Genomic DNA, 23,293 nt, shown 5'->3' with positions numbered 1-23,293 from the left:
AATAATTGTCTCACTCAATTGCTTCTATTATCATTTTTTTTTTGTTTTTCTTTCTCTATAAATAAATACGCGGTCAATTGTTCCCAACGCAGACTTGTATTGTTTATTACAGAAGCAGCAACATTATCCTGTTTAGTGTTTAATTACTATTTACATACAACATATATACTTAATAATAATCTAATAAAAAAAAGAAAAAAGAAAAAAAAAAAACATCTGCGTAATGCACTCGAGTGTTTCTTTTTTCTTATTTTTTTTTTTTTTAATTGTACAATTATTATTATTTATTTATAATTTCAACAGCTGACTAATTGGCAATTCCAATAATACTATTCTTCAAGCAGTAGGATACGCAATAGTATATATTAAAATTTATATGTATATATTAAACATCGATGACACACGAAATTATTGATATTATTATTATTGTTACTATAGTTTTTTTTTTTTATAGTTCAACTATCGACACAGATAGAGAGAATATTTAATGGCAGTAGACTTTAAAAGTTATTTTTATAATAAATATTAGAATTAAGCTCCGGAAAAACCATAAACTTCTAGTACTCGAATTTCAAAATCACCACTGGCGCAGAGAGGCGGATTGTTGAATGTCGAGCAGTGATCTGTTTTTCCGTATCTTATGTTCTCGTCCATCCAAATTGCTTGTCCATCACTTAAAATTTTTAAATATTTTATTTTTATTTATTTTTATTTATTAAATAATTAAAAAAAAACTTACCCGCCACCGATAGTTATCATTTTAGAGTCAGCAGCCATAAAGAGTTCAGCCGAATGATGAACTTTTATGTCATTGTGCGTAGAATCCATTCCAACCCACGGATATTTAGCACGCTCTGGATATAAACTGAATAAAAATGTTTCTCCAGTACCAAAGTACGCTTGTCTGTGTCCCTTGTCGTCTTTCATATTTCTTTCACACCATCTCGTCGAACAATATGCACCAAATACCTTAAAAAAAAAAAAAAACAAATACAACAATTATTTATTTTCAGTATATAATTAAAATTAACTGTGATTAGTGATTACTCACCTCATTATTACACGTTTTAATCATTAGCAAAGTAGGCTCGTGTTGTTCAACTCGTAAATAAAATGTTGTTAAAGAACATCCGTGTTCCTCGGTGGTGTACAATAGAGTAGGCTGATACATTGTTATCCTCACAGGCAACCACGACCACAGTGTAAATAACTATTAAAAGAAAGAAGAAGAAAATAATTAAATAACAAAATTTTAAATTAATTTCTCGTCATGCATCCACAATTTTAAATTTCAACTAAAATATTCAATTTAAATAAATAAATACATGCTCAAACATAAATTACTTCATGCAGTCATTTTATTTTTTTATTTTTTCTTCTTATTAATAAATAAAAAATAAGAATATGAATGCATGAAGAAGCAGCAATTCAATACAATACTTTTAATGAATAATAGATGATTGACCACCATCCTCGTAATAATGATAATAATAATAATAATAATAAATAAATAAATTTAATAATATCTGGAATAAATAAAATAATTAAATAAATAAATAAAATGAATTTTAATAACTCATCAGTAGTAGCAGCCAGACACCTAATGGACGACGACAATAATATATATGACACTCTGCTACTTGATTTTTTTTTTTTTCAACATCTAGTACTTACATTTTCATCTTCTTCAATGACTAGCGATTTTATTCCCTGTATAGGGTAAGCTCCCATTGCATACGACCGCGGTTCCGGACTATGTGAACCCTTATTATTTTTATTTATTTTGTTATAAATAGTCATTAGAGTGACATTTTATTAATCCATTGCAGCCAAACACACACAATATTATTTTTATGATTAAAAAAAAAAAAATTATTATTATATTAACAATTATTAAAAAGATAAAATGTTTATAATGGCAGGTTAATCTTTCTGAAATTTTAGATAATCGCGAGGATGAGGTCTTGTGTGTAGTATATAAAAAAGCTCACGCGACAGTAATTTATATAATAAAATAAAAAATAACGCGATTAATAATAATAATAATTATTAGGTATGTAAAAAAGGTGATAAACAGAGTAGTTTTAGATCATCACAATGGCAAAAGATAGCACATGAAAATAAACGACACATTTGCCAAAAAGATAATTATACAATACCCTGTCTTTGAATGTTTCTTCACACTCTTTCTGAAAACAAATTATCATCAGCAATAATTCAAAGAAACAAATGAAGAATAAAAAAATAAAAAATGAGTTTTCATTAGTACACAAGTAACTGATCGACAGAATATAAGAATATAAAATAAAATAAAATTTAATTAACAACGCCGATAGCAACCCATAGATAAATTTTAAATAAAATACCGAGCAAGTGTTTTAGGGATTTTTAGTAATTATAAATATCCTCGTTGTTGTTGCTGTTATTATAATATCTAATATATGATTAACATTGCCAATTTAAAAATATATTATTAAATAAAATATGTTGTTTATTTGGTATAGTAGTTATTTTTAAGTATAACTAGTATATTACCTCTCTAATAGTGAGTGTGTGTGACATCATCTGTATGTTGACTTGAGATTGACTTGTTGGTAAATTGTCCGATGATCTTGATCGTGCTAGTGATCGTGAGCCTGTTAATACAGTCCTGCTCTTTAATGTTAATTCTGTACGTAAAAATACTTTTGATATGTAAGCCGATGTCAATCCGCGAATTCCAAATGCTATTCTTAATAATTTTGCCGGGCTTACCTATCAACAACAAACAAAACAATATTTTTATTCAACTATAAATAATAAAAATAATTATTATTATTATTATTATTATTATATTTACCGGTATTTGTCGGCAAAATTTTGATAATGCTGTATCTAAACCGTGTTTAACTATTTCTTGCATCCATTCAGACGACTGTGATGATGAATGTTTGTAAAATAATAACAATATAGCCATTGAAATTCGATAAAATACCTGAAAGAAGAAAAAAAAAACATCAATAATATACTAATTGAAATTTTTATTTTTTTTTTATTTTTTATAAATTATCTAATACCTTGGAACCTTCGTGTAAAAAACAATCCATCACTCTGACAATATGCTGAAAGGGAAGCAATTGAAGGATCCACCAAATCCAGTCTGAATAAATTCTATCGCCTCTCATACCACTGTGTCTTGATAAATGCGCTGCTGCTGATTTCTTTAAAAATTAAAAAATTAAAAAATATTATTATTTAAATATTAAAAAATTATAATTATGATAATAAAAACTTACAACATATTTTTTGGCTATTTGTTCGACAGTTTTCCACGTAACTTCAAATAATAATTTAGTTTGGGTAACAAATACTTTGTCCTTGCAAGCAACCAAGCTCGCCATGCAGTGATAGCAGTCTTCCTCAGTCATAAAGTGCAACAGTAGAGCCGTGAATGGATAAAGCGTCGGACTGTAAGTTATATCCGGGCATGAGAATCCCAGAACAGAAACTACGCGGTCTGCAATATTTCTACCCTTTCCGGTTAAATTGTAGGACAAACAATGGCTACTATCGACAAACGACGGTAATACTATTGACTTTTCCGACAGTTCTGAAACAATTATTAAATTATTAATAATGAAAAATCTTTTAAAAAAGTCAAATGATTTATAACAGCAAATAGCAAATAAAATTAAAAAAAAAAAAAAAAATGAAGCCGCCTTACTTTCTTCGATTAATTGTACTATTTGGGAAGGAGTAGGATTGGCGGGAAAAGCAATAGCTCCCCCAGTTAGGCTACTAACAACACTATCCCGATAATGATTGCTATCGTTATCATTCTTACCAACAGTACCGAACAATGAGGTAACCATGGCCCAATAAAAGCCATCTTCAGCTTTAGTAAAAATATTTTTAGCTGAAGTGTGTTGCTGACAGAGCGCCGGCCACAAGTGGGCTCTGATTCCATTATTAAGCGGCCAAGCATTCTCCCTTAATATTATTTTTACGTCACGTTTCCTGTTTCCCTGAATCAGGGTATTTACTTCATTAAATGTCTTGAGAGATTGCTTCTTGCTAGACGGTGACTCGGGATTTATAACAATATTTGTTGCGTCAACGTGCGGTGGAAATGGCTCGTCGGTTGTTAATGTAGTTGTTGTTAAATTTACAGAATCTTCTTCAATAATTGACATATTTACTGATAGTGCTCCTGCCAAAGATGAACTATTACTTGTTGAACTATTTGTTGTTGTTATCATAGCAATACATTAACGTAGGTTGAAATATATATCTATAGTGTGTCGGTTGGTTGGTTGGTTGGTTGGTTGTTGTTGTTGTTGATGCTGATAACTACGGTGGCATCGGACCCCCGTCCATTATTCGAATGATCAACTTATTTATCATCACCACTTTATGTCAGGTCTACAGTTGTTACTATTTTCATCTGAAATAAATAATAATTATTATTATTATTATGAAAAATTATTTTTAATCTTACATACAGGCGTGCAGTAGCCCTATCGGATCCGGCCCTTGCTTACCAAAGCATTGGACCGGGTTCGAGTCCGGCGTACATCAATAAATTTTTTATAATATTTAAGTGTATTATTCTGCTCAGCCCAAAAAATAAAAACGAGTTCCAATCTCAAAAGTTTACCCCCTACCGTAGTCGCTGATTACCTTAGTAGTTTATGCGACTTTAAACAAATTTAAAAAAAAAAAAAAAATCTTACATGAATTATAATTCCTTATAAATAATTTCATCACTAAATCTGAGGTAATAAAAAAAAATATTTATCAGAGTTATTCTTGATGTTTTGAATCTTGAGTACAAATCACTCAAGTATTGCCACACGGTAAAATAATTTAATGCATCTCGTTTAAAGCTCAAAGAACAACCTATGGAATAAAATGTTAAAATTAGTAACATGCGCTTCTTCATCATCATCTTTCTTGTTTCTCATTCTTAACACACATCATCATTATGATGATTATGATGATAATGATTGTAACACAGAACGTCTCGATTAAAATTTATTCCAAGTACATCCTTGCTCTAACTCTTATCATCCTGTATAATAATTTTTATAAATAATATTTAGTTAGTAGCGGCTAAAAGTTTGAATGTTTCCATTATTAGAGCCGAAAAAAAAAAAAAAAAAAAAAAAAAAATATATAAATGTGTGCGTGTATTTAATGGCAACTATCCAAATCACATGACATTATACATGAACCAAATGCCAACAAAATATATTATTCCTTTTTTTTATTAATAATAAATTGAATATTTTAAAAGAGATTATGGTAATAATATTATTATACAAGTTGTTGACTCGAGTATTATTATAATTATAATTATAAATATAAATATAATAATATAAAAGTAAAAGTAAACAATAATAGAAAAAAAAAAATTTTTTGTTATTATCAGTATTTATAGATGGAATAAAATAAAAAAATTAATTTTATTGCTTAGGTGTGTATGAATAATGCGTGTGATGGTGACATTGCCATTTGCCATTTGCCATTAATGCGGATGAAATCGTGGTTTCGAATTAACGAGGTAAAATTGAAAGGGCGGAGTCTGTGTGCCAAGCTAAGGGGCACCAGAGATAACTAGAGCTTTTGCGACCTCGCTGCTTTTTAAATCTATTATATAAATCAAATTATTATTAATATTAATATTTTTATTATTACTATTATAAATGAATTAATTAATTAATTACCGCCAAATTTTAATCAGCATAAGTCCACAGGAAATTTATTTTAATAAATAATGTCCGCTTGAGTTTAGAAACATCGGAACAACAACCTGGAGCAGAATAATAAATTTTATAAGTTGGTTATTTATTAGTTTTATTAGGAGTGATCCTCACTATCACTTTACTGATAATACACTTGACAATCTCACTGTACCAATTATTATTATTATTGTTATTGTTATGATGGATAAATTTTTTTAATAAATAAAATAAAAAAAAAAAAAAAAGTAAATAAAGATTATATATTACACCTAAAAAGCAAACAACACCATACCACCAGGAAGAAGGAGCACTAACACTAATATATAACAACAGTGTGTCGAGTGTTAATTGTATTGAATTATTGCAGTACAAGAGTTGTCAATTACTATTCAGGTGTGTACGTGTGCAGTAACAACTAAAGATTAATACATTTATCTTTTATTATTATTATTTAAGAGCACTGATTTTTTGATTGTTGAAAAAATTATTTACACGAAAGAGTAAGTAGTGATGCTCGTGATTGGTGATGTCGGAATGGATCGAGAACACACTGAGAGTAAAAACTAAAACTAAACATTTATATTTTAATCTCGGTTGTTTTATTATTTTTATTACCGTTTCAATACTCTCAATACTTGAATACTTACTCTCTGTTAGTCTGTTACACTTGTGGTTCAGCAGTTCTCCTCAGTTTTGCTGGTTACTTGTTCTTATTATTTAGCTAACACAAACCCTCGTCTTACTTTTTATTATTTTATTTTTTTTTATATTCTTATTACTATACTTGAATGTTCTTCTCTTCTTCCCTCTTCTGTACTCCCTGTATACTTTGTATATTTACAACACACATTTATAACATTAATACACCACTATTCTCAATAGGTATACCTTTATACCGCACTTGTCGTTGCTGTAATTGTGTGAGGGGTTAAAATTATTCCCGAGCAACAGAGACACCAGCATATATTATCAAGGTACAATAGAGACAGTCCTTATTTATATTGACTACAGTTTATATACATTTTCCTCTAATGCTAATGTATATATTAACAAAAAAAAAATAATAAAATCAATTCTTGTTACACTTGGGCGCCACAGCGACATCTACAAAATTTAAACACTGGTAACTTACCGATCCTGTTTCCCGCCTCCGGTAATTATTTAAAAAATTCATTTTTATTAATTTTTAAAAACCACCATTTTTAATTATCTTATTATTCTGATAATTAAAATAAAATTCTACCTTTTTTTATTAAGTAAGCATATTGAATCATAGATAAAAAAAAAAAAATTAAAATAATTTATTTACACAGAAGAAATTTCAGATTTTTTTAATTTTGTTTCAGATATAACAGTAAATTAAATATATAATTGAAATCAGCTGATGTTCAACCGAATTTTGTTGTTTTATTAAATATTATTATTTATTAAGATAATGCACGACGAACCTTACTATGAGCGTCGTGTGCCCATAAGAGATTTGGGTCCATGGAAAAATTTTTTGCGGTTTCTCTGGGACAGAGAGAGACACGCGGTTTTCGACCGTACATTAAAACAATGGGGTGAGTAGTCTCTAAACTGTTTGTTTTTAATATTTTAGGTTATTTTTATTAAAATATATATTTTTTAGGTCAACTAGGATTATTTTATTTATGTTTTTACGGTTTATTATTTACACTATTTGGCCTGCATATGCGGATCGGGTTTAAAAATATCCCGAAAGATCGACCGTACATGGAGCATCCGTCGCCTGGTAAATTCATTACCGGATCAAGAATTTTGTTTCATCAGCCTCTCAACCGCGACTCACACTCTGGACATCCCGGTATTACTAATTAATTTATAATAATTAATTTTTTATTATTCATTTAATGTTACTATAATCTTAGGTCTTGGATTTGTGCCAAATATTCACGCGTATAAATCACTCGCACCAGTTATTTGGATCAACAAAAATAATCGTCAATCACACCCTCAACGATACATTGATACAATTTATAATTTTTTTAGTTACTATCGCAATAGTTCTGGTTATAATTACAATTGCGATTCAAAAAAAAAACCCTGTTTCTTTGACATAAACTCATTGGGAAAATGCTCGACATCACCTTACGGATACTCGGAGCCTTATAAACCTTGTGTTTATATTAAATTCAATAGGGTATGTGTTAATAAAAATCATAAATTTTTTTATTACTTGAAAATTATTTTCAGAGATTTGGATGGACACCTATTTATTACAACGCAACATCGGAATTACCGGAATACATGCCTTGGAAATTAAAAAGTGCCATTAAATCGACCCCTCAGGTAAATAATAATTAAGTGACACATAACGATGATGATGATGATAATTATAATTATAATTGTATTGTTAGGCACATATTTGGATTTCTTGCTCAGGCGTAACTAATTTTGACAATCAACACATGGGTAATATTGATTATCTTCCATTTGCTGGATTACCTGTCAAATATTTTCCCTTTACCGGTCATCCAAACTATTTGTCGCCAACAGTAGCGTTGCTCTTTAATAATATAACAGGTAATAATTTTATAGAAATCATTATTGCTTTATATTATTATTGATATTTAATTTGTTTATTTTAGCAAACAGATTGATAACGATAAAATGTTATCCGTGGGCTTACAATATAGATCAGGATAATCCATTATATTTTCAATTGCTGATTGAATAAGCAATTTCAACTATGTAAGTAAGTAAGTAAGTATGTTTATTTTAATTTAATAAATAATGAATATTTACAAAGAAGATAATCACGTGGTGTTGTGTCTTGTTGATAATAATATTCTTATATTGGAATTGAATGTGTTGAATCGAGGACTGAGAATGTGGCTGGTGGGGAAGGGACAGACTAAAATAAAGGTAGAGTAGAGAGTGTGTAGCAATGAATAAGATTGTAGTAAGTAACAGCTAACAGCAACAGTTCAACAGTTGTGAGTTGTTAGTTGTTAGTTAGTTGTTGATGTGAGTAGGTAGTCTACTGATTCAAACACGCGGGGATATACTTAATCATTTTTTTCTTTTACTTTTTATACAGCACTTTTTTATTACTTAAATTATTAATTATTAATTATTAATTGATGCTGTTGGAAGAAATGAGTGGAAAACAGTACGAGGATGATTATATGCGAATTCCGGTTTTTAAAAGCAAAATAAAATCTTTTAGTGATTTTTTTTACAATTCAACTGAGAAAACTGTCTTGGGAAAAACTAAAAAGCAATGGGGTAATTACCAAATAGTCACCGTTATTTTTAAATTTACATTTCAAATATTATATTATCTTTCGTTCTACTTTTCATATATTTTCTTCGTGTGTTTATTAGATAGTAAAAATTTTATCGATAAAAGAATAATCTAACGCTTAATAGATATTTTTTTTTTTTCTACTTTTCAAATTTTACATCATTGTAAGAAACAAAATAAAAGATTTTCTATCAAATAAAGAATCTTTTTTTTTTTTTTTATTTACTCGTGATAAAACTTTACGATCTCACAAGATAAGCTCTAAATAGTTTTTTTTTTCTTCTTTTATTAGGTGTCTTGTCATGCGTGTTGTATAATGTAATTAAAAATGACAAGGATACTCTTTTTTTTTTTTTATTTCTCTATTTACCAGAAAATAATAATAATTAACATGTATGTAAAGTATTATACTTGGGAATTATCAGTTTCAGCATAAATGACAGTAAACTAATTTTAAATATAATTATTATATATACGGAGCACGTGATTTTATTATTTTCGTATTTTAGTATTTATTTATAGTTTTTAAAATTGGAAGATTGCCAATTGTTGGAGTAATATTTTTTTTTTATGTTTTAGGTGTTACGGGTCTTTTTTATTTGGTTTTCTTCTCTGGATTGATTGTATTATTTTCAATATGCATGGTGGGATTAATGGCTACAATACGAAAGGATAAACCTAGATGGACGCTAGATCAAAGTTTGATTGGATCGAGTCCAGGATTGGGATTCAGACCGATATCCGATAATCCGCGCGAGCTGGCGTTAATTTTTTACAAAAACAACAATGAAACTCAAATAAAAACGTGGACTCGTCGACTTGATGATTATCTTGAACGTAAATTTTTATTATAATTATAAATTATAAATGTTTCTTTTAATAAATTTTTTAAATAAATTTCCTTTTAAAAATAGATTACAGAAATCGTACCATGTTGCCGAACCGCCAAAGATGCGACTATAAATTTCCAAAGCCAAAAGAGGGCAATGTGTGCGCTGTTGATCTAGACACTGATTTTGGAATTTGTTCACCGAGTAATCAATACGGATTCAATAATTCTTCGCCTTGTGTTTTCATTAAATTAAATAAGGTTAAATTTGATATTAATTTTTTTTTTTTTTTTTTATAATTTATTTAGTAAAAGTTAATTTTATTTTAGATATTTGACTGGATACCGGAATATTATCAACCGTCGGAGTTACCGAGTGATATGCCAAAAAAGTTGGTTGATCATATTAAATCATACGGTAATTCGTCTGAATTAAACACTGTGTGGGTTAGTTGTCAGGGTGAAGAGGCTGAAGATAGAGAATCTCTTGGTCCGATTCAATATTTTCCGAAAATACAGGGATTCCCTGGATATTACTATCCCTACAAAAATATCGACGGGTATTTAAGCCCTCTGGTGGCTGTCAATTTCAAAAGACCTACCAGTAAGTATTTATATAATTTATATTTAAAAAAAAAAAAATTAATTATTAATTTTTAATTATTTTTTCTTCAAGGAAATAAAATAATAAACGTAGAGTGTCGTGCATGGGCCAAAAATATTATATTCCACCAGCGACAAAAAATTGGTATGGTTCATTTTGAATTACGTATTGATGATTAATTGCTATTGAGTTTATTTTTAATAATTTACGGATATCAGGGATTTATTTGTGAATAAAATTTATGTACTTACATATTTAATATTAATTCAATTTATATGAATATATTATTTATAAATTTATTCAATATATATATATATATATAGTACACCCATATTTTAAAAATAATATAATTATAATTTCATGAAAATAAATTTGCCATAATTGTTAAATAATTTATACAATTATTTATATATATATATACTACAATTATTAAAAATATTATCGAAATTCCATTTCTTTTATAAATATTAATTTTGGATATGTATAAAGCGATAATAATGATTAGTGAAAAATTGTGATGGTGCATCTGAGATTCATTTTTTTTTTTTTTTTTAAATATAAATACTTATTAATATTTAATCAATTAAAAGTTCAAAGTGAACTGATCCAATTTTATCATTTCGATTGTGTTTTATATTCTTTGCCCAAGCTCTGCACTCGACATTTATAAGAATTCCAGCTGTAAAAGAAAATAAAAAATTATAAATAAAAAAAAAAAAAGAAAATAAAATAATTAATAAATAAAGTCGGAATAATAATTACTCTTTGGCCTTTCAAAATGAACGGCGACCAATGGACTGAGATATCCCACGGTATTTTCATAAGGATAATAATATCCAGGAAATCCTTGCTGAGGAATGTATTTAACTGGTCCAATATTTTCTTCGTCTGCTGGATTTTCTCCACCACAAGACACCCAAATGGTATTCAATTGTTTAGCTTGACGTGCAGTCAAATTACCGATCAAAGTTTTTAAATCTCTGGGCATTTTATCCGGTAATTCTTGGACATCGGTATAATACTCTGGTTTCCATCCGTAAATCTATTAATCAATTAAAATGTTAGTAATACGAGGAGGAAAAACCTTGGATACTTTAATCAGTATTACCTTGTTGAGCTTTATGAAGACACAAGGTCCAGATTTGTGATATCCAAAGTAATTTTCTTGGGTGCAAGGCTCCCATTGTCGGACATTGACAGCACACACTTGATCAGGACTTGGGAATTTGTGATAATCACACTCTGTGATACTAGCACCTCGACCTGCTGTCGATCCCAATTTTTTGTAATCTAAAATTTTAATTATTTTACATTTAGATATAACGTTAATATTAAATTATACAAAAAAAATAGAAAAAAAAAAAAAAAAACCTTCAAGAAAATCAGACAATTGATTAACCCAGTGCTTGTAATTTTCAGGATCAGTTCCTTTAAACCAAATTAAAGTACTCTCAACATTTGAAGACGGTGGCATTGGCCTGAATCCTAATCCTAAAATTAAATAAAAAATTTTAATTAAAATTAAATAAAAAAAAAAAGTAATTTTAAATACCTGGATTTGTTCCGATGATAGATCGATCCAATTGCCACTTTGGTATTCTGACATCAAGAGTTTGGAAGAAGAACCAAAAGCAAATGGAAACCAATGCAGCCAATACTCCGTAAAATATCAAATAAAATATTCCAACTTTTCCTAAAATAATAATAAAAGTTTATCACTTTTGTGGTGATTTAAAAATAAAAGGATTAACAAGAGTATATGCCCTCCAGTACAATTGGAGCAATTCAATTACATCAACGCACGGTGATTATTCAATGTTGTGTCAAGGTTACCATATCAACATCCTACTTGGTCATTTTAAAACCAGGAAGATATTATATTACTCGATAGCTTATCTTACAAGTAATTAATACAATAATAATGCTATAATTATTATTATTATTATTATTATTATGTATAACTGTAAAAAAGACCATAACGACCTATAACGATCAAAGGTAATGCCATTAAAAATATTTAATTTCAAGTATTAGATATCTTTGAATGATAATAATAATCGTAATATATTGTATTAATTAATTTTAAACAAAAGAGTGCCCTTCAAAATATATAATTTACCTTAACGTAATCCAACCATTTAATGCCAATTGACCTCGTTATAGAAATTTACGGTAAGGGAAGTTGAACAATTGTCCCGTATATACATAATAATCATTATTTAACAATAAATACCATTATTTTTATTTTTTCTTTACATTACTAGTGACATTATAATAAAAATAGAATTGTGTAAAGAATCCGTAGTAGTAGAAAAAAAAAAAAAAAAATAGCATTAGTGTTTTATAAAATACTTTCCGAATGATTCATACTATCATACTATCAGCAGGTTAATTAATTATTTTAAATAATATATAATATAATTTTTTACCCCAACTGCTGGCTGTTCTTCCCATAACTGCTCCAGTTTCTTTGTTGTAAAAAAAATTTTTAACAGACTGACTTGTTGATATTTCAGGTGGTTTTTCATACGGATTCATCGACTCCACCTTGGCTCCTAGATCTTTTTTACTGTCCTTAGCCACCATTTTATCCTTAAACAACAACAACAATACTAAATAAATAAATAAATTAAAGAGATAATTTAAAAAGTAAATTTATACTACTCACTTCGGGTTATCTGTCTCGTGGTCTAGTAGAGAATAGAATATTCCGAAGTTGCTCCGGTTGCTCGTAGAATGAACAACAATTGCGAGTTAGCGTCCGTTTTCAAGCAACATTCATCACCATCACCACGTAGTAGAGGTAACTATTATTGTTCCCCCTCCAACGTTATTCTCTTCTCCCTCTTTTATTCGTAAGGCTAACGCCCTTTTTCTCTCTCTCTCTTTATTTCCTTTTAACTTTATGTTCATTCCCTCTTACTTACTCTTTTTTCATTTTAATATATGTACAAACTATACATTTGCTTAATATTATCTATAATCAATACTCAATTACGGATCCACACCCGGTATTTACGGGGTACAAAGCTTGACACTACGCTTTATATCAACAAAGATCATCAAATTCATTTCAGATTATTTATTTATTCAGTTTAATTTTTATAACAAATGTCAGCAAAAAAAAAAGTTATTATCAATGTAAGTAAAAAAAAATTTTTTTTTTTTTTTTAAATAATTTTTAAATTAATGCAATAAAAAAAAATAAATAATCTCGATTTTTATTTCAGTCGGTGTTTTCTAAAATTATTTTTCTTCACCCCTCGGATGAAAATTTATTTCTTCTTTGTTGAAATTTTTTTAAAAAATGATTTAGTGACATTTTAAGAAAAAATCTAATTACAATCTGAATAAAACTGGTTAACACTTGTGTAAGTATATATACATGCCCAATTATAATATAATATATATTGTGAGTCACACACTACACAAAATGCAGTAGTCTTTATACCAATTGACAACTTCCTGCCTAGTGTGTTACTACTTTATCACAATCCAACCCGAGATTTATAAAATTATTAGGTAAAAAAAAAAAATAAGTAGAAGCACACCAATGATAATTATTATTTTTGTTAAATTTATTAAATTTCATAAAATCACCAATTAGTCACATTTGTTTTGATTTTATTACTGCAATTAATATTTTTTTTATAAATAATATTTCCAATTACATATTATTAACAATAAAGTTAAAAATTTTCTTTTAAATAATTATATTGATAACAGTTATTTTAAATTTTTTAATTTTTAGCATCAACTGCACTTCTATATTTTATACAATACTTTTTTTTTTTTTATTATTAATTATTATAATTATATCAAGAGGCATTAAATGCACGCATTATTTATTACAATAAAATAACACATATTAAGCGGCATTTAATAATAATCACACCTCTGTAACTACTTAAACACTAATTTAATCTAAATAATAATAATAATATATTCAAAAACACAAGTACGAATTTAAAACTAATTATTAATAATAATTATTATTATTTTTTTGACTAGTGAAATTTTTTCACATTTTATTCCTAAGTTGGTACATTGCGCAAATAATTTCGAATATTAATTAATAAAGTACGCAGATTAGATTATAAAAGCGTGATGAATCATCAGCAATTACATTTAGAATTTTTATTTATTTATTTTTTTTTTTTTTTCAACTCGTCTAATTCTATAGACAAACGTATATTATTATTATTATTAATATTAATGTTATTATTATTATTATTATTATTATTATTATTATTATTATTATATGCTGTTTAATTTTTCTAACAGATAGTGAGATGCTAATTAAATTAAGTACAAAAAAATTAAATAAAATCTCGACATTAAACAATTAATCAATCATTATCTTTCTCGATGACAAAACAATTATTTTGTGCATTATTATTTTTATTAAAATTATATCGATAAATAAAAAATAATAATGATAATTATTGACGTGGTAACACGGCAGTGAAGATACAAAACACAATCACCACACAATTAAAATTTTTTTTTCTTTTCCCTCAAGAAAGAAAATGATTGAATAAAAATAATAACAAAAGCATTAAGTAGACTTTTTTTTTTTGGTTTTTTTTTTAATTTTTTTTTTTTTTTTTTTTTTAAGTTGCTGTGTGGTGACTTAGCAATCACTGAGATTAATTAATAAATATATTTAATCAATCATGAGCTCAAAGTGGACGGAGCCACGTCGATCTACCCTATCGTGAATAATGTTTCGAGCCCATGCTTTGCACTCAATGTTGATAAGTACGTTACCTACAAATTACAAAAAAACAAACAAATATATATTTTTAATTCAACCAACAAACAAACAAAAAAAAAACAACAACAAAAGTATTGATAAAAAATGAATAAACTTACGTTTGGGAGATTCAAACCACACTGCGACAAGTGGACTGAGGTATCCCGGTGAATTTGTGTACGGGAAATAAAATCCAGGGAATCCAGAGCGCGGCTTGTATTGAATAGGTCCGATGTTTTCGATATCTGCAGGGTTTTCGCCCTCGCACGACACCCAGATGGTCTGCAACTCCTCGGGGTTTCGCATCTTGGCTCCCTTGATCCGGGCCTTCAGGTCGTTTGGCATGTTTGCTGGAAGGTTTTCCGTGTCGTTGTAAAACTGTGGTTGCCATCCAAAAATCTAAACAGAAAAAGAAAAAAAAAAACAATTTTTATTTATAAATTGTTGAATTATTATTATTGTTAAAGTTTGATTAAAATACTTGCCTTGTTTAATTTTAAGAATATACAGGGCTGGTAGTCGGGGTACATGTACTGCTTGGGTCCAGTGCACGGAGAAAACTTTTCTAGGTCAACCTCGCAGGCTTTTCCAGGCGCTGGAGGCTTACCGTAATCACAGTGCATACGGTTTTCAATTATTTGCTGGACAGCCGGTGATGCCATGCTTCCTGGTTTAGGTGGTTGGTATTCTAAAATGATAATATAATATTTTAATATTATAATTAGATAATGATTATAAAAAATAAAATATATTAACCTTCTAAAAATTTGTCAATAGCGTTGCTCCAGTTTTCGTAATTTCCTTTGTTGCTTGCTTTGTACCAAATAAGAGTACTCTCAACATTGCTGACAGGCGGCATCGGTCGAAAACCAAGTCCCGGATTGTCGCCAATCAAAGATTTTTCCATCTGCCATTTGGGTGCTTTGTGGTCGAGAGTTTGATAAAACACTGCCAACATTGCTCCGAAGAATCCAGTGAGCACTCCATAGAATATTACATAAAAGAGCAATATCTTTGCTACAATAATAATAAACAATATTTAATAGAGTTTAATTGTTTGAATTGACAAATATAGCATTTAAAGATCAGACGAGTCAATCAACGTCTAGTGGGTCTAATAGTTTCGCTAAATGACCCAGTTATCATCAATTATTAATATATATTTTAATTAACACATTATTAATTATTAATTATCGCGTTCTATTTGTATTATTAACGATAAATTGCGTAACAATCGGTTAAGCTTTAAAGGTAATATTATATAAATTAATTTAGCCTTTTAAATGTTTCTCAGTAGTATATATATTTCAATGAGAGGGCGGTGGTACTAATGGGGGGTACTATCGATCCCTTATTTTATATATATATATATATATATATATATATATATATACACTTTTTTTTTTCTTTTTCTTTTTATTTGTTAAAAATTTTAAAATATTATATTTTTATTTAAAATTAAAAATTAAAAATTTAAAATAAAATAAAAAGTCTGTTTAAAATCAACCCTTAGTAGTTCTGGTATCGATCCTCGGGTTATTGATTTAAGAACGAGTCTTTCTGTCTGGTACGTTTAACGTCATCCAACATTATTAAACCCCAATAAATGAAATTTAATTTGCAATTGTTTATATTATAACTATTGTTGGAGTTTATAAATTTATATAAGAGGGATGATGATGTGTTTAAAGAAAACGCCCGAGTATTGACCGTTGCCGAGGAGATTATCGATTAGACTATTGCGGACAAAGAATTATTTCAGAAGAATAATTATTTAAAATAAAATAAAGGCTGATGATAACTCACCCCAACTTGATCCTGTTCGTCCAAGAAATTGTCCTGTTTCAGAATTCCACAGGAAGGTACTAAATGCCTCCCATTTACCAAGTTTAGGCGGTGGTGTGTAGTACTGATCAACTTTCGACTTGTCTTCCATCGTTTATTATTTTAAAAAAGTATTATTAATTATTTAAAACACTTTTTAAATTTATTTAAATAAAAAAATTTTCGCAGCGACTAACAAAAAAAGACGCAGTTAACTATAACTGGTGAGATGGTGAATCTGGTGGTAGCTGGTTGCTGCTCGCTGCTCGCTGCTACTGGACGAAAAGACCAGGGGGATGAATATTGAGCGATCTCTCGGTAGACCCCAGTCCCAGTTTTTCCATCGGGGAGGAAAATGCGCAATCGCAGTCTACTAGGTACAGGCAAATACAATATCACAGACATCGATATGATTGTCAGTTTCAATAATCCTCCTACTGCGCACGAGTAACAAACCTTATTTAACTATTTACTTATCATTACATATGTACTACTTATCATTATATATATATATATATTTTTTTTTTTATACACAAGACCCATGGCTTCAATTAAAAATATATATCGTTTTGTTACAGGATATTTTTAGAAAAATACCGTCTCCCTATTTTTAGAGAATAAAAAATAAAAAAAAAAAAAAAACCAGATGGTGGAAGATTAAATAAAAATATTAACAGACGTTAAATGTGTGCTTTTTAATAAATATTTTATTACACAAGATTAAAATATTTTGTAAATTTCAAATCCGCACAGATAACAGAGTCTACAATGTTTTAGTTTAGTTTACTTATTTTTTTTTTTTTTTTTTTTTTAATATATTGCAAATATATTTGTTTCGTTAATTTATTTATTTACATACAACTATACATTGTTATGTTGTATATGATTTTTCTTAGATTTCTGTACACACTGCTGGATATTTTTTTATACACGTCAATTATTTTTTTACATACCCGCGGTTGAAAAAAAAAAAAAAAAACATGGTTTTTAAAAATTGCACCAGTGGATAATAATAATAATAATTATTATTATTATTATAGAAAAAAAAGTACCTGATTATAGCGGGTTGTTGAAATGCAGTCGATCGAGAGAAAAAAAAAAAAAAAAAAATGAAAAAAAAAATTTGTACAAAAAATATTGAGCCAAAATTTAAAATGTAAGATCTCAAAAACCGATTTTTAAAAATATACATATTTAATTACTTTCAGAGAGAAAAAAAAATAAACAAGTTAAAGTCACTCGGCCAAAATGTTTTTAAATTCGTTGCATTATAAAACTAAAGCACGCGTAACACTGATAATAAACAATAATTGATAATATTTAATGATAATAATATTTATAATAATAATAATTCAAGCTAAGATAAAATTTTCATGTCCAGAAATTAAATACTAGACTGTTAGTATGATAAATAGAAATAATGCGCAATATTTATGCCGTTTATACTTTTTACAAGATTCTTTATCTTTTATCCTTTTTTTTTTTTTTTTTTTTTAATTATTTATTTATTTATTTAATCTATACTACTATCACTATTATTTTTCATATTTTTTAAACTTTTCAGTTTTTTTTTTGTTTTTCTTTTTTTTTAATTTACACGTCATTAGTAGCTGATATATAATACAAATTAATTGGCAGGTTTTGAGATACTGTTAACTCTTAAAAATAAATATTATATATATATAATATTTATATCAACGATAGTCACACCGATGTCCTTAACACACGATGACCTAAATCTCACGGTTAATAAAATAAAATAAAATTATAAAAAAAAAAAAAAAAAGAAAATTTGGGCTTACCCCCAAACTTGTAATACACTCGTAACGATTAATATTATTATTATGAATATTAATGTATATTTAATAATAATTATTATTATGAAAACGAGCTTGTGTGTCTCTTTATTCATCGCTGACGCTGGGACACTCTGGATTTGTCGGCTTGGGTATTTTAAAATCCAGTCGGTATTGAGCTGAAATAAAAATAAAAAATAAGAAATAAAAAATAAAAATAATTTTTTTTATAAAAAATTACCTCGCTTGGTAAGATCTTCCATAGTTTGTTCCTTGCAGTCGATTGCAAGATGATTGTTGCTACCGCAATTGTAACATGAAATCTTAGGCTGATGAGGCTGCTGTTGGCCGTGATCATGATGCGGATGATGAGACTGCTGGGGCTGATGATGACCAATGGGAAGACCTGGCATTAAACCTGTCACGATACCTGGTGGTGGGAGAGGCGGTGGAGGTGGTGGTGGCGTACCGGCTGGTTGTCCTGGATACTGATATATTATTTCACCATTTGACTGAAAGCCCTGTGGAGATACTGTTGGTTGGAACCCCGCCGGCGCCATTGACACCGTAGGTCTCGAGTAAATAGTATGAGAATAACCGCTCGAATAAATATTAGTACTGTTAAGCGGTAATCTTGGAGTTGTACCAGGAAAATGATTACCGTGTGGTAAAAACGTCATTTGCGGATGATTTCCCGTTGGGAATCCACCAGACATACCAGTCATACCAGACATACCAGACATACCAGGTATACCAGATATACCAGATATACCACAGTGTTGTTGTGGTGATGGTACCGGCGTTGATAAATTTACCGACGATGCAGGTGGAATTGCTCCAGTTGATACTGAACAGGCATTTGAATTATTAGTTACGCCATTCATTATTATTTGATTTTTTTGTCTCATCGTTTGATTTTTTTTCATACTTCGTGTTCTGTCATTGTTGATTTGTTGCTGCTGTTGCTGCTGCTGCTGCTGCTGCTGCTGCTGCTGTGACTGGATTGAACTTGAAGTATTTTGTCGGGATACTGCTACTGTAGAATAAGAGAGTACCGAAGAACTGCTTGGTGATTGCTCAGATGAATTTGAACCTGCTGAAACTGTTGTTGTAGTCGATGTTGTTGATAGTGATGTATTTTCATTTATAATTGTACTACTGGCTATAAATGTTGAATTTCCTGGCCAAGGAACTGCTGGTGGTGTTCCTGGAGGTGACCTACTTCCAGTAGAACTATCTGAGCTGCTGCTTTGTGAGCCATGACGACTACTGTCTGCATCTAATCTCAATGCTTGCAATTGGGCCACACAGTACATGTGTTGTGCATTACACCTACTTAAATATTCATTTATTTATTATTTTATATAATAAAATATTTTTATAAAATTCTAATAACATACCTGGGATAACGATTTTGAACAGTTGAAGTAGCAGCAGCCGCTGCTGGTACTGTTAAACAAGCGTAGCAAGGATTTTGTGTGGCGTAAATTGAGGGTGGAGCTGAATGAAATAGAGATAGTTGCTGATTCGGGTCCATTGTCGGTGGAGGAGGCGGTGGTCCCGGTTGCATTGTCTGGTATCGTCTTATACTTGTTATATTTGCAAGATGACTGTGGTGATGATGATGATGGTGATGGTGGTGATGAATTGATTGATGAAAGTCTTGGAAAAATGGCAATCCTCCTGGTAATTTACTGTTGTAAAATTCATTAGATACTTGACCTTGTTGTTGGGGTTGTTGTTGCTGTTGATGTTGCTGTTGCTGCTGATGTTGCTGTTGTTGCTGCTGCTGCTGCTGTGTCATTTGATATTACAAAAATTTTATTATCATGTAAAATTATTTATTTACATCAATTTAATTAGTGAAAAAGAAATTAACCTCATCTGCTGTTTGCTCAGTTGCCAAAAAGCTCTCAACTTTATTATTTTTTTGGTCGGCAATTATTTGATTACTCTGAGCTCCGTTTGTTGAATTAGAACTTTGAGAACGCACAATGCTTCTCAATTGACCTACTGCATTTGGTGTTAAGCCTATTTCTCTCAGTTCCTCGTCACTTATCCTTCTTATCTAATTTTAATAACAATAAATAATAATTGTCATTTATCATTATAAATTTGATTAAAATTATTAATATAATTTTTTTACCTCTTCCATTGAGTAATTTTGTAAACAAGCCTTGTAATTTGGCATTTCCTTGCCGAGAGTTTCACGAAGAGTATCATTATTGACTGTGGTAGATCCACCAGTACTTCCTGAAATTGAACTCGAGGGTGACTTTAACTTGGGAGGATTTTTAACCCCCGTACAAGTTGTAGAAATACTACCACCAGTTAAACTGTTATGTCGCGAATATGTGCCAGATGTTGGCGTTGTCGATTGAAGAGTTCCTGAAGTAACAACAACAACAACGGATCTTGGAACGGATGTTTGATTGGGATTTACGTTAACATTTCTTCCAGCAGTAGACACAGTAGTAGTACTATTATTACTACTACTACTACTACTACTACCACCACTACTACTACTACTACTACTACTACTATTACTACAACAACTACTACTGTTGCTGGTACAGCTTGTAGTATTTGTCTGATTGATATTTCCACTGGAACGTTCTTCAGCAGATGACCACGTTCGCATGGTACGACGGTTTGGAGAATTACTGCGACTCGGTGGAGATCTAGACGGTGGTGGTGGTGGTGGTGGTGGTGGATGCTGAATCGGTGAAGACGGACGACTCACCAGAGGTGATGCTGGATAGACAATCATGTCTCCTGGTGTTACTGTGTGGTACATCATCTGGTGGTGGTGATGATGGTGATGATTATTACCAATCATCATTGGTGTCTGTCCTGTCCAGGGCATTGAATTTATCGCTGGGAATCCCAAGTGGAGATACTGACCAGGTGTGTGATTTTGAGGATTTATCATCTGATCAGGTGGCAAACAAAGCCCTGGAGGTGGTGGAGGCATCGATAGTCCAGGTGGTATTCCACTTACCATTGGATTACGAAATTGCATGTCACCGTAGTGTTGAATCGGTGGTGGCATTATACAATTACCTTAAAAAATTATTATTATAATTAAGTTATTAATTATGGCGGTTTATTTTTTATTAAAATTATTAAAATTATTAAAATTATTAAAATTATTAAAATTATTAAAATTATTAAAATTATACCTGTTTGAAGTTCCAGTCCTTGGACATTAACCGGCTGGTGTTTAATATTGTTATTGATAATTCTGGATTCCTCTTCCTCTTGAAGTTTTAAAAAAATATTACCAAAAATAGCCTTTTGCTCATAAGTAAAAGCCGGATGGTTGAGCGCCATTGTGTACAATAGTATCAATTCTTCAAGAGATTGTTCATCCTGGCCAGCTGCAGCCAATAAATTAGCCAACTCCTGGGTGTCAAAATTTGCGAGACACTTGTAAAAATCAGTGGCACAATCATAATTGCATCCATGGAGAAGGGCTACATATAAAACAAGCTTGCGACGAATTCTAGTGTCAGTGACACCTCCAGATTTAGCGAGTTCCGCCAAATCTGCAACATTGTTGGCGTGATGCTCGGTGTCACGCAAATCATTGTAATCGCGTTTTCCCCGATCTTCAATGCAGGTTCCAAGATATCGAACTTCAAATGGCAGGCACATATTTAACAATGTGCACATAATGTCGATCCTCTTATAACTAACAAATATAAATATAAATCATTATTATAACTGTTGAAGATTTAAAAAAAAATAAATAAAATAAAAATTAGGGTTATGAAATTTACCTGGATAAGTTTCCAAACCATGACACGACGTTCTCTTTACACACCATTGCCAGACAACATTGATACTCACTTTGTTCGAGTAATTAAACAAAACGCAGAGACGCGTTTTAATGATTTTGATGATGAAAGAGATTACTGGTAATAGTAACGAAACTATAACACGAATATGGTTGACGCTACCTCTACTGACTACTAAAATACTCCTTCGCTTCAGATGATAATAATAATAATAATAATAGTAGTAACAACAACAATAGTAATAATAATAATAATACTAATAATAATATTTATTGTCAATTATCTAATTGTTTTAAATTTACTCAGTGATTATTGAATTTATAATTAAACACTTGAATTGATGATAATGAAGTTACTGGTATAAATTATTACGACCATCACCTTCAGTGTCCACTAGTACGGAGTACGAGGGGTATTGGAAAAAAAGAAAAAAAAAAAACAACAACACGTATTATATAGCTCCGATATTTTTAAGCTTAAAGTTTATATTATTTCACTTTTGGCTTAGAAAATACCAGAATAATAAATAAATATAACGAGTAGTTCTTTTAATTAACTACCCATATGTATCATTTATTTAATAATTATTATTATTTGTCAAGTCGCGCAATTCGTATCAGTGTTCGTACGCTAATGGCCATTTTTTTAAAGCTCTGTTTCCGAGTTGCGAATTTCTCTTCTCATCGCTGCTAT

The 23,293-nt window shown here is 29.7% G+C and overlaps 5 protein-coding genes and 1 long non-coding RNA gene across 25 annotated transcripts; 2 read left to right on the top strand and 4 right to left on the bottom strand.

Moving 5' to 3' along the window:
• Positions 1–55: 55 nt before the first annotated feature.
• Positions 56–6,636, bottom strand: LOC123272146 (GTPase-activating protein skywalker). 11 transcript variants are annotated; one of them, XM_044738821.1, is made up of 12 exons: positions 6,371–6,636; positions 6,216–6,292; positions 5,706–5,791; positions 3,704–4,423; positions 3,276–3,589; positions 3,057–3,200; positions 2,840–2,974; positions 2,536–2,754; positions 1,675–1,764; positions 1,052–1,210; positions 740–969; positions 56–673 (listed from the first exon to the last, which is right to left on the bottom strand). In XM_044738821.1, exons 4-12 carry the CDS (start codon positions 4,236–4,238, stop codon positions 532–534), a joined length of 1,968 nt encoding a protein of 655 aa, XP_044594756.1. In that variant the 5' UTR covers positions 4,239–4,423; positions 5,706–5,791; positions 6,216–6,292; positions 6,371–6,636; the 3' UTR covers positions 56–531. The 11 variants fall into 11 exon arrangements, with proteins under 11 accessions (XP_044594756.1, XP_044594763.1, XP_044594758.1 ...); XM_044738828.1 differs by lacking the exon at positions 6,216–6,292 and adding an exon at positions 2,160–2,189 and having other exon boundaries at positions 3,824–4,423; XM_044738823.1 differs by lacking the exons at positions 1,675–1,764; positions 6,216–6,292 and adding an exon at positions 2,160–2,189.
• On the top strand, positions 1,757–4,689 carry LOC123272159. The gene is made up of 2 exons (XR_006511042.1): positions 1,757–2,053; positions 4,484–4,689. It is a non-coding gene; the product is annotated as an uncharacterized LOC123272159 (long non-coding RNA).
• Positions 6,607–10,678, top strand: LOC123272153 (sodium/potassium-transporting ATPase subunit beta-2-like). 2 transcript variants are annotated; one of them, XM_044738840.1, is made up of 10 exons: positions 6,607–6,697; positions 6,822–6,876; positions 7,070–7,077; positions 7,156–7,285; positions 7,354–7,548; positions 7,613–7,884; positions 7,938–8,033; positions 8,102–8,267; positions 8,333–8,431; positions 9,571–9,657. In XM_044738840.1, exons 4-9 carry the CDS (start codon positions 7,159–7,161, stop codon positions 8,419–8,421), a joined length of 945 nt encoding a protein of 314 aa, XP_044594775.1. In that variant the 5' UTR covers positions 6,607–6,697; positions 6,822–6,876; positions 7,070–7,077; positions 7,156–7,158; the 3' UTR covers positions 8,422–8,431; positions 9,571–9,657. The 2 variants fall into 2 exon arrangements, with proteins under 2 accessions (XP_044594775.1, XP_044594774.1); XM_044738839.1 differs by lacking the exons at positions 6,607–6,697; positions 6,822–6,876; positions 7,070–7,077; ... (4 more) ...; positions 8,102–8,267; positions 8,333–8,431 and adding exons at positions 8,621–8,972; positions 9,906–10,081; positions 10,151–10,424; positions 10,497–10,678 and having other exon boundaries at positions 9,571–9,828.
• A 199-nt stretch (positions 10,679–10,877) lies between these two features.
• LOC123272150 (sodium/potassium-transporting ATPase subunit beta-2-like) lies at positions 10,878–13,250 on the bottom strand. 3 transcript variants are annotated; one of them, XM_044738836.1, is made up of 7 exons: positions 13,093–13,242; positions 12,854–13,036; positions 11,977–12,117; positions 11,796–11,915; positions 11,533–11,714; positions 11,187–11,466; positions 10,878–11,103 (listed from the first exon to the last, which is right to left on the bottom strand). In XM_044738836.1, the coding sequence occupies exons 2-7, from the start codon at positions 13,008–13,010 to the stop codon at positions 11,000–11,002; spliced, it is 984 nt and encodes a 327-aa protein (XP_044594771.1). In that variant the 5' UTR covers positions 13,011–13,036; positions 13,093–13,242; the 3' UTR covers positions 10,878–10,999. The 3 variants fall into 3 exon arrangements, with proteins under 3 accessions (XP_044594771.1, XP_044594772.1, XP_044594770.1); XM_044738837.1 differs by having other exon boundaries at positions 10,879–11,103; positions 12,854–13,019; positions 13,096–13,250; XM_044738835.1 differs by having other exon boundaries at positions 10,879–11,103; positions 12,854–13,016; positions 13,093–13,239.
• A 1,172-nt stretch (positions 13,251–14,422) lies between these two features.
• LOC123272151 (sodium/potassium-transporting ATPase subunit beta-2-like) lies at positions 14,423–17,300 on the bottom strand. Its single transcript, XM_044738838.1, has 5 exons — positions 16,987–17,300; positions 15,937–16,197; positions 15,666–15,868; positions 15,300–15,579; positions 14,423–15,194 (listed from the first exon to the last, which is right to left on the bottom strand). The coding sequence occupies exons 1-5, from the start codon at positions 17,114–17,116 to the stop codon at positions 15,091–15,093; spliced, it is 978 nt and encodes a 325-aa protein (XP_044594773.1). The 5' UTR covers positions 17,117–17,300; the 3' UTR covers positions 14,423–15,090.
• A 1,255-nt stretch (positions 17,301–18,555) lies between these two features.
• Positions 18,556–23,240, bottom strand: LOC123272139 (homeobox protein 5-like). Of its 7 annotated transcripts, none has more exons than XM_044738808.1 (8): positions 22,583–23,239; positions 21,983–22,494; positions 20,947–21,863; positions 20,679–20,868; positions 20,201–20,603; positions 19,729–20,135; positions 19,042–19,647; positions 18,563–18,979 (listed from the first exon to the last, which is right to left on the bottom strand). In XM_044738808.1, the coding sequence occupies exons 1-8, from the start codon at positions 22,627–22,629 to the stop codon at positions 18,909–18,911; spliced, it is 3,153 nt and encodes a 1,050-aa protein (XP_044594743.1). In that variant the 5' UTR covers positions 22,630–23,239; the 3' UTR covers positions 18,563–18,908. The 7 variants fall into 7 exon arrangements, with proteins under 7 accessions (XP_044594745.1, XP_044594746.1, XP_044594741.1 ...); XM_044738809.1 differs by having other exon boundaries at positions 18,564–18,979; positions 19,042–20,135; positions 20,947–21,081; positions 21,544–21,863; XM_044738810.1 differs by having other exon boundaries at positions 18,556–18,979; positions 19,042–19,783; positions 20,542–20,603; positions 22,583–23,240.
• Positions 23,241–23,293: the final 53 nt, after the last annotated feature.

Source organism: Cotesia glomerata, linkage group LG9 (assembly GCF_020080835.1).
Source record: "Cotesia glomerata isolate CgM1 linkage group LG9, MPM_Cglom_v2.3, whole genome shotgun sequence".
Taxonomy (NCBI): domain Eukaryota; kingdom Metazoa; phylum Arthropoda; class Insecta; order Hymenoptera; family Braconidae; genus Cotesia; species Cotesia glomerata.
The sequence above is the reverse complement of the archived record's forward strand: the minus strand, read 5'-3'. Positions and strand labels throughout refer to the sequence as shown.

Coding starts and splice junctions, on each gene's coding strand:
- LOC123272146 (XM_044738821.1), bottom strand. CDS start 4,238: ATGATAACAACAACAAATAGTTCAACAAGTAATAGTTCATCTTTGGCA. Junction 1,211..1,674: donor TCATTGAAGAAGATGAAAAT/GTAAGTACTAGA, acceptor TTCTTTTAATAG/TTATTTACACTGTGGTCGTG. Junction 674..739: donor ATGATAACTATCGGTGGCGG/GTAAGTTTTTTT, acceptor AAAAATTTTAAG/TGATGGACAAGCAATTTGGA.
- LOC123272153 (XM_044738839.1), top strand. CDS start 8,828: ATGCTGTTGGAAGAAATGAGTGGAAAACAGTACGAGGATGATTATATG. Junction 8,973..9,570: donor AAAAACTAAAAAGCAATGGG/GTAATTACCAAA, acceptor TTTATGTTTTAG/GTGTTACGGGTCTTTTTTAT. Junction 9,829..9,905: donor ACTTGATGATTATCTTGAAC/GTAAATTTTTAT, acceptor TTTTAAAAATAG/ATTACAGAAATCGTACCATG.
- LOC123272150 (XM_044738837.1), bottom strand. CDS start 13,010: ATGGTGGCTAAGGACAGTAAAAAAGATCTAGGAGCCAAGGTGGAGTCG. Junction 11,916..11,976: donor TATCATCGGAACAAATCCAG/GTATTTAAAATT, acceptor ATTTAATTTTAG/GATTAGGATTCAGGCCAATG. Junction 11,104..11,186: donor TCATTTTGAAAGGCCAAAGA/GTAATTATTATT, acceptor TTTCTTTTACAG/CTGGAATTCTTATAAATGTC.
- LOC123272151 (XM_044738838.1), bottom strand. CDS start 17,116: ATGGAAGACAAGTCGAAAGTTGATCAGTACTACACACCACCGCCTAAA. Junction 16,198..16,986: donor ACGAACAGGATCAAGTTGGG/GTGAGTTATCAT, acceptor TTATTATTGTAG/CAAAGATATTGCTCTTTTAT. Junction 15,580..15,665: donor TATTCTTAAAATTAAACAAG/GCAAGTATTTTA, acceptor TTTTCTGTTTAG/ATTTTTGGATGGCAACCACA.
- LOC123272139 (XM_044738805.1), bottom strand. CDS start 22,629: ATGGTGTGTAAAGAGAACGTCGTGTCATGGTTTGGAAACTTATCCAG. Junction 20,136..20,200: donor GTTCAAAATCGTTATCCCAG/GTATGTTATTAG, acceptor TGAATATTTAAG/TAGGTGTAATGCACAACACA. Junction 18,980..19,041: donor GGAAGATCTTACCAAGCGAG/GTAATTTTTTAT, acceptor TTTTTATTTCAG/CTCAATACCGACTGGATTTT.